We start from the raw sequence: 11052 nt of genomic DNA, 5'->3' as shown, positions 1-11052 counted from the left end.
TTTCAAGACTCCAACTCCCAGAGCCCCACTTTGGCTCAGGACCCCGCCCCTTCCAACTCCCAGAATCCTTTGCGGCACACCTTCTTCCCCGGGACTCCAACTCCCAGAGCCCCCCTACTTCCTACCCCAACTACAACTCCCAGAATCCCCTGCTGCTTAACCCTACCCTCCCTTTGGACTACAACACCCATAGTTCCTTGCAGCGGAGTCCCAGGACTTCAGCTCCCATAGTTCCTTGCAGCTCATGCTAACGCCTGCCCTCCCAGAGCAGGCCTGCACCCCCCTGTACCCCGGTGCCTGCAGCCCAGCCCCCCCGGCTGCCCCCACCCGGGCCCTGCGTCAGCCCCGTCCTGCTGCGGGGTGCCCACGTCACGTCTGCCCGTGGCCAAAGCACGGCAGCCCTGGCCCCGGGTGAAGCCGAGATGGCTGTCCCAGGGCGGGCCGGCAGGGATCCCCGCGGGGGCAGCTCGCAGCGCGCTCCCCTTGGCCGGCCCATCCACGCCGCGAGTCCTGGGCGAGCCAGGCTGGGGCTGCTCTTGCCCTGGATGCGGGCAGGGATCATGGGGGACTGGGCGCCCTGTCCCCCGTGCCGGCCGCGGGGACGCGTCTACATCTGGCCTCTTTGCCCCTTCCCTCGGGTTTCCTGGCGGCGGGCGGGGAAGGTTTGTAGCTGTTTTGTTGGCATCTCCGCGTTGCGGTCTTCCTAGGGTCTGCTCCTTTGCAGGGACAGCACAAATGGGCTTAAAACCACCAGCCGCCAACTCCGTCTTCCCACTCCGGAGCTGGACGCCCGGGGCACCTTGGCAGGAGCGAGCTAGTCCCTTCCCCGCCGCCTCCGCCGCGGACCGTCGGAGAGTCTGGCTCCCCCTCTGCGAGCAGCACGACGCCGACCCGCGCTCGGAGGAAGCTTCTCTTTGACAACCGGCCTCGGTTTTCCACTTCCTTGGGCAGCTCCAAATGCCAGCAAAGCCACACCGTGCATCTGGGACCCATTTTCTCCCTTGGCAGCATCTGCCGGATGATATTTTCGGGGGATGGAAAATGCTTATCTCGCTGCTGAAAGAATGCGCAGAACAGAGCCATCCCGGGCAAGATGGCAGAGCGCGGCGGGCTAATTGCCTTTTGGATTTAATTAAAGTCGCGGCAGCTTGTGGCGCATCAAGAGCTTAGCCTGCGTTCGAGCTGGTCTTTCCAACTAATTAATATGTTTCCTTTGGCTGCCTGAAATATCTCTCGATAATGAGCGGAGACACACATTGAGGCTGGCTCCAGAGCCGGGTTTGTCTGGGCAGATTACTTGTAGGGGGGTTGCCTTCAGGGATTGGCCTTTTTATTAGTGAGAGCGGGTTGGATCGTTGTTTGGGAGAGAGCTTGGACATGTAAAAACCTTAACGGGGGACAGGACCGGCCGTCCTAGCGCACAGGGCCTGGGCCCAGGGGAGCCTGCTCTTAGACTTCGCAAGCCCGCAGCGCTGGGGAGCCTGTATGGAAACACCAGCATCTGGCTATGAATGCTGCAGCAGAGTTGCTCATTGCTATTTTGAGGGCGGCTGGCAGCCTCACGGTCATCCCCTGTAACCTCCTGCTTTGGGGGTCCCAGATTTACTTCCTGCCTCAAGCTTGGACCTTATAGCCGAGCTCAGTCACACTGGTTTGAAGCCGCCCAGGACGACAGAAAGAATCACACGTGCATCAAGTTGCCACGTTGGCTAATTCCTCTGGCCTGGACGCTTGGCTCTGCCCCGATACCTGCACATCAGCAGCTGGGTTTTATCACGTCTGGGAGGGAGGGAGGGAGCCCGCCACCCTCAGCTTCTCTGCAATGTCTGGGAATGCCTCCAGCGAGAGCTCGGTCACGCGATGGGACTGAGTTACCAGGAGGGGTCAGGGGCAGGCTAGCCAGAGGCAACAGCTTCTCATGCTGCAGCTGTTTCTGCAGTGAGAAGCTACAGGCCACCTCCTTCAAGGTGTTTCAGTGCCTCGCTCCCCCTGAGGATCTCGGGTCAGTCCCTGGAGCCGTGCATGCAGCATCTCTTCCCTACTCTGAATAGATCGGGGGGGAAAAAAGAGAGAGGCGCGCACGTACACACACACAGCCACAAACACTGGTCTGAAAAATAAAAAAAAGACCGGATATTTGTGGAGAAGAGGAGTCACCACCAAATTACAGCTGGGAGCAGGAACAGCCTGTACTGGCGTCAGATCTGTTTCTGCGGCGCTCACACGTCCCGCTGCCCGGAGCACCGTCTCTGCGGAGATTCGGCTCCGTCGCAGGGTGGGCAATGCCGGCGGGGACGTCCCCCCAGGCTTTGGTGCGGTATGCTCTCCTGAATGCAGACAGCTTCTGGTGCTCCGATCTTTCGACCCACCTGACATCCAGGAGTCTGGAGGCTGGGCTTTGGTCAGCAGCATCTGCTTTAAAATGTCCTCAAGACACCTAGGAGAACTGTCTGCCCGGTGCTGGCGGTGGCTGGCTCCGTGACGGGGCCCAGACCAGTACTCGGGCTCCGCAGCGTTCGTGCCAATGCTCTGCCCTTCTGGAGGCTTTTCATCTCGGTCTCTCCCGTGGCTTTGCCAACGTTGATGGGGCTTTTGCAGCCCTGCAAGGCTCTGCGGCCCTTTGCACCGGGTCTGCACTCGACAGGGGCTGCTGCTCCTTTGGGCACAGAGACCAGGCTCCTGCTGTGGACAGGTCCCCCAAATGGGGGGGTGTCAGGTGGGGGGTGTGAACCCCCCCTGGGGCATAGATCTGCTGCGACACACACAAGGGGTTTATACATGGTAAAAAGCAGCACAATTCACCGACAGTGCCTGTAGCCAGGCTGGGCCGACTGCGCCATCCATCCTCCTCGCCAGCTCCCAGCTGCTCCCCGGGGTCTGTCCAGCTGGGGTGCAGGCCCCAGCTCCTTCCCCATGGAAACAGCTGGGCAGATTTCACCATCCCCTTCCCCCCAGCATTCATCTTGCGTGTACCCTGCCTTTAATCTTCTTCCCCTGCCGCGACCTCTGCCGCGTGGAGTAATGCCGTGGCTTGCTCTCTGATTAATCCTGCAGACACCGGGGGCCCGGGGACAGCGGTGCCCAGCCTGCAGCCCCCGCGCAGCCAGCTCGCGGCAAGATGCCTGGCGGGATTAGGGGCCGATTCCCAGCTTTCCTTTAAAAACTATTTGGAAAAAAGAAAGCCTTGGCGGGGAGCACCACCTCCCTGAGCCTGGCACCAGCTCTCTGCAAGGGGAAGCAGCCAGGCAGCACCCAGGGGCACCGACTCAGACCCAGTGACCACCCTGTCTGTAGCTGGGGGGCAGAAGCCAGGCAGATCACGTCCCTCCCGCAGCCCAGCCTGGCACCCCCGGGGCTCGGCCTCCCGCCCCGTACCCACTGCAGCCTTCCCAGGAGGCAGATGAGAGGTGCCCCCTCTCCTGGCCCTGCCATGCTCCCACCCCTTCCCGGTGAGCCCTGCAGAGGGGGTCCCGGCCCCCCCAGCCTGGCCACCTGCAGCGCCAGGAGCAGAAAGGGCCCTGCCATGAATCACTGGCGAGGAGCATTTCCATAAAGGGCAGACTGAAATGGATGTTTACTAATGAGAGCTGCCAGGCTCTCGGGAGACCCGCTTCTGATAAATAAATCACGGTGCCCTTGCTCTGGAAAACAGGCTGTTCATTACAGGCCCGCTCCCGCTGGGACCGCCCGGCAAGGAGGCCCCGAGGAGCTGGCACAACATTTACTGCGCCCCCCTTTACCCGAGCCCTTTAACCCCCAGTTACGCACAGTACTGGCTTTGGGCTCTAGGTCCAGAGGTCACCGGTGGCAGCGTCCAGCCTCAGCTCTGTGCCCGGGGGTGTGCGGCCGCCTTGCATCGGATAATGCCCTCCACGCGCGTTGTCAGGACAAAGCGGGGCTTTGCAGGTGGAGAAACTGAGGCACGGGAGGAGGGAGTGACTTGGCCAAGGCCAGGCAGCAGGCCAGTGGCGGAGGATACAGCAGGACTGGTATGGAGAGGTGAAGCCACTTTCCCCCCCGTGCTCTGTGGCTGCAGCTTTATGTTCCCAGGGTAGGGTGGGATGGGATGGGGTTGAGAGAGATGTCGGGGGGCAGAGGGGAAGCAGAGACCCCACCGTGCAGGGCAGAGCTGGGAAAGGGAGTACCAAACTGGGGGGAGGCAGCAACTAAGTGGTGGGGGTGAGACTCCAGGGAACAGCCCCAGCTGCCTCCCGGGTCACCCCACCACGGGTGCACTGCACCCTCCCTCGGGCAGCGCTGCCCGCCTCTCGCCACCGTGAAGCTGAGAGCACCCAGGGGAGCAGAGCCCTGGGGCGAGGGGCCGCGGGGGTGGGAACAGAGAGCAGGGTGTCTCATTCCCGGCTTCTCCTTCCCCCCGCCCTGCCCCGGTCATGAGTATTTATGTGGCTGCCGCGCGCCAAGGAGCCTCCATAGATCATCCCCCAGCCATAAAGCTGGCAGGCGGGTAGGAGCCAGCTCGGCGCGCGGTCGAGGGGACATGATTGAAAACATCGCACATTTGTTCAAGGCCTCGTCTCCCTCGAGCTCCCGCCTGGCCCCTCGCCCGCCCGCTGGCCCGGGCAGCTGCCACCCTCCTGATTAAATGGACCTTTGCGGTTTTGTACAGATTTATTCCAGTGTGGCAGGGAGGCGTCTCGGGGGGACGTCCGAGCGCCAGCACAGTCGAGATGGAGGGGGTCAGGGACAGAGGGTGCCCACGTGTCCTCTCTGCTGCTGCTCGGGGACCTGGGCAGGCTGTGATTACACCCACGAGATGCTGGCACTGGGATCCCAGATCTCCCGTATGGGAGCGAGCAGCGGCATCCCTTCCTGGAGGGTGAGGGGTACAGGTACCCAGAGCTGAAGATCTTCTGAAGACCTGTTCCCTGAGGGTCTCCGAGTGGATCCTACAGCTGGGATGGGGAGGGGGCATTTGTTTCCCATGCAAACAAGTAAAGGAAGTCACTGAGAGGAAAAAACACTCCTCACTGGGATTTTTTGCCCCTCGCTTTCGCTGAAAACGCCCAAACGCTGGATTGCACGAGAGGCATGGGGGGCGGCAGGGCGGGGTGTTCTTCCTACCCCCATAACACTATCAATAGAAATGTGCTTGCACTTGTCAGCAGGAGAAGAAGAGCCTCACTGGATGGGTCCCCGGTTAATCTCTGGGACAGGAGCGCCTGCTGCCCTGTCTGCCGCGGTGAGCAGGGAGCCGAACAGCTGCGGTTCCCATGCGCCGACGCTGGGGTGTTGTTTTCCAGTCCCCTCCCAGCCAAACTGAGCTGCTCTGCTGTCATCTTCGTGCTGCGATCTTCTTCACTCCCCATCCCACACCATAGCTGGGCGCTGTCCTACAGCTGCAGCCTCCCTCCCCAGAGCTGGCTGCATTTCCAAGAGTGGGAGCGGCAGTTTGCATCCCCCTGGCTCATACCTGATCGTGCGGCGGGCGAGGGAGGGCATTACTGACAACTGTGCAGGAGCCCAGAGCTGCCCAAGTTCAGCCTGCAGCCTACGCTGGGCCTTTATGCACGGTGGTTCTTGGCTCTGTGCAGCTCCCGACGCAGCACCCCTCTGCCTGCGTCTGCTCCCCTGCACGTCTCTGTATGTGCAGCAAAATCCCTGGGGTCGCAGCGAAGCCAGAACCGGGTGGAGGAAGCTCATGCTTATCCCCGTGGGGTCCCTCGGTGGTGACGAGGCTGCTGGGAGGCTCAGAAAGACAGCGCCGTTCGCACAGGCGCTGGGCTTCTGCTGCTGATCACATTTCTCCCTCGCTGGGAATTGTGTGCAGCTTCCTTTAAAAGGCTTCACTTGGCCAGCACGCACGTCCCTGCCCCCTCCCGCTGTCCGCAGGGTCCCTGTCTGCAGGGGAAACCGCGTGGCAGTTTCGGTCAGATGATATTGGCATCCATTCGCCTGCCCAGCCTTGCTTGTCGCCAGCTTCTCACCTCCCCTGGGAGGCTGGATCCAGAGGAGTTAACTCCAAGCTCATCTTTGATGCTGATTTTCTTCCCACAAGGCTTTTGATCCTTACCTAGAGGCCCAGCCTGTTGCTTACAGAGCTGCTGCGTGGATACCTGCCCTGCCAGGAAGGTCTTTTGTCCCCCCCTGCGCGTGGGGCACTGAGATCTGGGGCACCAGGCTCTGGAGCATCCTGTGCCAGGGCTGGAAACGTGCCTGCGAGGACCTGAGCTGCTGCAGAAAGACGGAAGCCGCCGTTTCCAAGAGGTTTCCCGCTTGCAGGTCTCCAAGCCAAAGCTGAATGTCAGGCCACGTTTCCTGACAGCTGGCAGGAGCCGCGCGGCTGTGGTGAACTTCGCCAAGGGGGAAACCTGCCATTTGGAACGGCGCGCGCTAGAGGGCAAAGCCCCTGCAAAAGGATCGCGGGCTTCAGCCCTGCCTGGGGGGTAGCACTGGTGGAGGTGCCTGGCCCATCTCCATGGCTCAGCCTCTGCTTCCTTTGCTCCTGGCACTGGCATTTTCATTCCTCTGCCCATGCCTTCTCTGTCGGTGGCTGGGCCTGGCGGGAAGCCGAGAGGGCCACCAGGCAGGGGGAGAGTCTCCCCCCTGCATATTGATGCACAAGTCAGCCCCACCACAACCCTAGCACTGGGAGTGAATGGGGATTTGAACTGCAGCCTAGCACTCACTGCCGGAGGAATCCTGCTCTTCCTGCCGTGCACGCAGAGGAATACGTGGGCCCCTTCATTTTGGGATGCCCGGTGTAAGATGCCCCCCAAATGGAGGCACGCCAGGGTAGACCCAAAGGGTCCCACACCAGGAGTCAGGGATCGAATCCAGATCGCCTCATGCTTTCTCCACCTGCGATGCAGCAAGCTGCATGAGCCCGGCCCTGTGTCCAGCTCACGAAGCAAGCGGGAGAGTTGCTTCACACGGCTATGGGCAGTGGCAGTAAGGGGCATCCGCTGGCGCTGCTTGCAGGGCACAGATGAGACCTCCGCCCACCTCTGAGCAAGGGGCTGTGTAGCCGGGACCAGAGCGGGAGGGAGGGGGCCGTGCGGGGTTAGGGGCAGAGCTGGAGTAAACTGAGGCTTGCTGGCACTAGCCAGCTCCCTCCCAAAGCTCAGTGGACAAACACAACCCACAGACGGAAAGCTCACGGCAGAGAGGAAGTTGGGAGCGCACAATCAGCTCTGCCGGTCCGCACCCTGTGGCCACCCGTCGACCACGGTCCTGGTTTACACCGATGGGAAGCAGGGGAGACTCACAGCCTGGGCCGCCCGTCTGGTTCCTCGTGCTCAATCCTCCGGGAACAGATCTGTTAGAGGATATTTTCCAAACCCCGTTAGGCCTTGACCCACTTTGGGCGCTGCACAAAACACCATCGGCGGATCGATCCCGGCGTGGTGCCAGCCAGCAAGGATGTCACTGTAACTTCCCCACCAATCGGGTCCATGGGGTTGCCATGGCGAAGGCTGCGATCTCATAAAGAATGGAATTATCTGATGCTGAGCGGGCCCGAGTGGGACAGCGATCCCGGGGAGGGGGCGAGAGGGAGAGAGACGGTCGGTCGGAGGGGATGGGGAGGTGGAGCGGCGTTGGCAGTCCTCCCAGGTCCCTGCTTACTCATGCGCAGGATGAGCAAAGTCCAGCTGCCTTCGCTCCCCTGGAGCCCATCCAGCCGCAACGGCTGCGGGGACGGGGCTCGCGATACCTCCCCCCTTGCCCAGCGGTGCTGGCCACGCTCCCAGCGTTGCAGGTCTCCCACCTTCCGTACGAAACCCCGTCTCCTTGCCGAGGCGAGGAAGGGGCCTCGTTACAAGGAGCTGTCAGATAGACGTGGGAGTGTTTGGCACCAGGGTTCCCAAATCAGGACGTCGATACTAAACACAGGCCATTCGGCTGCCAGGGGAGGTGTGTGCCGGGCGGCTGCCCAAAACTCTCCTCCTTTTGCCTCCTTTCTTCACACACACGTGTAATGATAGACAGGGAATTAGTTCCAGCTGCAGGCGTGTTACCAGGGCTATGGCGAACGGTGGGTTATTCCCCTTCTATCCTTTACCCCAGCGGTGTCAACGAGGCGTCGTTATCCAGGCACTGGTCCCAGTCTCATGCAAGTGGGGACCGGCTGTGAGACAAGGTGCCGACATCTGGGGTCACTGTTGTGATCCCCCCGGGCTCACGGAAGACGCCGTAGGCCACAAGCACTCACAGCTGCCCCAGCAGCCGGGGCAGCAGCCAGGGCAATGAGCTCAAGCAGAGCCCCTGTTGTAACACCGCTGGCAGCACAGCTCTGGCATTTCTTTGCAAGGTCCTCCCAGGAGAACACCGTTGCCCAAGCCCACGGCCGGCTCTGGACTTCTGTTAATATTGTATAGGCATCAAAGGAAGATGTTGGTACTCAAAGGCCCGACTTGTGGCTTTTCTGCCTCCTGTTCCCAGGAAGCGCTGAGGTCCGTTTCCTCGCCGCTCTCCAACAACTCAGGCTTAGCAAGGGGCGAGGAGAAGCCCTGGTTTCTGCCCAGCAGAGGCTCTTGGCTGCGAGAAGCCAGGAGGGCTGCCAGGGGCACTGTCCAAAGGGTTTAGGTGCATTGGCTTCCCTTGGCTGTCAGTGGGATTGTGTTCCTTCAGCGTGTCTGAGACTGCCCCCTTGAAGGTGGGTTTGTTCACTGGGGCGTGCAGCGTCCAGCACTACAGCTCCCAGTGTGCAACACACTTTCTGGATCCCAGCAGCCAAGCCAGGGTGGAGGATGGCACGATGGGGCCTTTAGTCTCTGCAGGCTGCATCCTTCCCAAGGCTTTGTCCCCAAGCATCTGCTGACTTCAGTGGGTCTCGGATGCGGGACAAGCGCCCTGCGGGAAATGGGCAGGATGCGGCCAGCTGAATACCTCGGGGAGCTCCTGGTCCAGAGAGGAACCTCTCACGATCCCTCGGAAAATAGCTTCTTGCAGCTGAACTGGGCTTTGCTTCTAGCCCAAGGGACAGACCCCGGACTTCATGGCAAGCAGTGCAGAACGGCCTTGCTTTCCTCGGCTCCCCCGCCCCACTCCGTTATCAAAGACGGCTTGGCTGCCCGTTGCCTTCCTGAGCCCAGCTCGACTCTTGCATCGGCTGCCGGACTTTAGCTCTGTGCGGCCTGTGCTCGCTCGGGCTCAGAGCTATAGGCGCTGACCCAGCACCGTGCTTGACTTAGGGACGGGGATCTCAGAGCCGGATGCTGAGTGTCCGTCTGCACTGGGAACAAGGTGTGGAGGGTTCAACGTCCCCCGCCTGTCCCCGGAGCCGGCCAGACCCCACACACGGTGGATCCGCGAGGAAAGCAAACTCCGGTACTGTATTATTATCAGTCAGGGGCAGGGGTTTCCAAGCTGATCGCTGAATTACTTTGGTATCGGCCTGCTTTCCTTCCAGGGGAACATCACCCGGCGGCCAGCCTGCCCCGACAGCTGTGCTATAGGGGGCTCGCGAGGAGGGCAACGAGAATGAGGATTAAGAAAGGAGGCAGGAGAAATTGCTGGGGATTAACGACATGGAAGCAGCCTAGTGGTGACGAGAGAGGCTGGAGCAGGGCCTGGAGCCCGGGGTGCGAGGAGCAGGAGCTGGAGGGCGAAGGGGAGACTGAACGGGCAGGAGGGGCAGGGGCAGGGTTGCGCCAGCTGGAAGGATGTGGGAGAGGGAGCAGGACCGGAGAGGGTGGGTGCAGATCCAGCGGGCTAGGAGGGCAAGGGGTGGAGGGAGGGGTAGTGACATGGGGGTCACGGACACCCTCCCCCCAGTCCTGGCTTGATTTGTCCAAGCCCCAGAGAGCCTTGCTGAAGCCAGGCTTGTGGCTGGAGCTCAGCACAAAGGGCAAATTCTTTCCCTTATGACAGCCAAGTGCCTCCAGCACCTCCGGCTGCAGCTTGGCATAGGAGCCTTCACCCCCAGCCTGGGCGCTGCAGCCAAGCGCCTGCCCCCGTCTGCATGGCACCCGGGACCGACCAGACGCTGGTGTCTGGACGCACCAGCTCAGCTGAGCTCAGCAAGGGCGCAGAGGCCAGATCGACTGCCCTGAGCCCGTTCCAGGTCTTGTGAAACGCGTGGTGCTGCTGCGGGGAGGCAGGAAGGAGGAGAAAGGGGAGCAGAGCCCAGGGGAGGACGGCACACGGGCCTGCAGTACCCAGGGCCCAGGAAGGGCCCCCTCTCTGGATCTCCAAGGACTGTATAACTATGGAGACAGGCGACGGGGTTTCCGCTGGCGTCCGTCACCCGCATCCAACTTGGGTTAAAAAAAAGAAGTGGCTAGATGATATTTGCCGCTACCTCGGGGGATGTTGCCCAGTCTGGAAGACCCCAGGACTGTCAGTTCTACCAGTTCACATATCATCCGCCTGGGTCCACCCTGCCAGGGGCAAAATGGCTAATACCTGCCCTCTTCCCCCTGGGATGGCTTCTGTCCATCCGCAGGTAATCACGTACAAAGCCAAGGTCCGCTACACTGGGGAATGCCCTGGGCTGTCCCTGTCCTATTCCTCGCTCCCTGGTCTTCGGTGTCACCTCTGTGGGGACAAGGACAGACAGGCAAGGTGGATTCAAGTGCGACGGAGGCCGGGGTCCTGCTTGGCAATGGCGATCTCGACACACTCCTTCCCAGTTCGAGCCGAGGAGGAGACTGGTGCTTCCCTGGAGGACACTATAAAGTGCGGCTGATGTTAGCTCGGGGAACTCCTGTGAGATGGTCGTGGGAGCATCTCACCGACTTACGCACTGATCCCCCTCGGCCCCTTGGAGGAACCCACCCGGCGGGCCCGAGGCCAAGAAGCTTTGGATGGAGCCTCTGCCGGCAGCGTCACGCTGGCGTGCGGGGAGAATCGCGGCGGCAAGGCCCGCGGTTTCCAGGGCTCTCCCGTCCCCACCTAGTCTGAGCTCTGCGGACGTCCCGCTGCTGCGTGCAGTCTCACGTTCCCCAGAAAGGGAAGCCTGGTCCAGGGGCAGCCCTTGACTGAGGGGAGGCTGCCCCTTGCCCCTGTCCCCAGGCAGAAATGGGGCTGGGATAGGCTTCCCGGGTCACTCCCCACCTCCTCCTCCTCCTGTCTTTTGTATAGCAGCTTCCA

General features: G+C 61.4%; 1 protein-coding gene across 1 annotated transcript; it reads right to left on the bottom strand.

Annotated features, from left to right (window-relative positions):
* Window positions 1-4622: 4622 nt before the first annotated feature.
* Window positions 4623-7726, bottom strand: LOC112549543. The gene is made up of 2 exons (XM_025198735.1): window positions 7585-7726; window positions 4623-7276 (listed from the first exon to the last, which is right to left on the bottom strand). Exon 2 carries the CDS (start codon window positions 6918-6920, stop codon window positions 5889-5891), a length of 1032 nt encoding a protein of 343 aa, XP_025054520.1. The 5' UTR covers window positions 6921-7276; window positions 7585-7726; the 3' UTR covers window positions 4623-5888.
* Window positions 7727-11052: the final 3326 nt, after the last annotated feature.

This window comes from Alligator sinensis, unplaced genomic scaffold (genome assembly GCF_000455745.1).
Source record: "Alligator sinensis unplaced genomic scaffold, ASM45574v1 scaffold337_1, whole genome shotgun sequence".
NCBI classification, from domain to species: Eukaryota; Metazoa; Chordata; order Crocodylia; family Alligatoridae; genus Alligator; species Alligator sinensis.
Note: the sequence above shows the minus strand (reverse complement) of the source record. Positions and strands in the feature narration are given on the sequence as shown.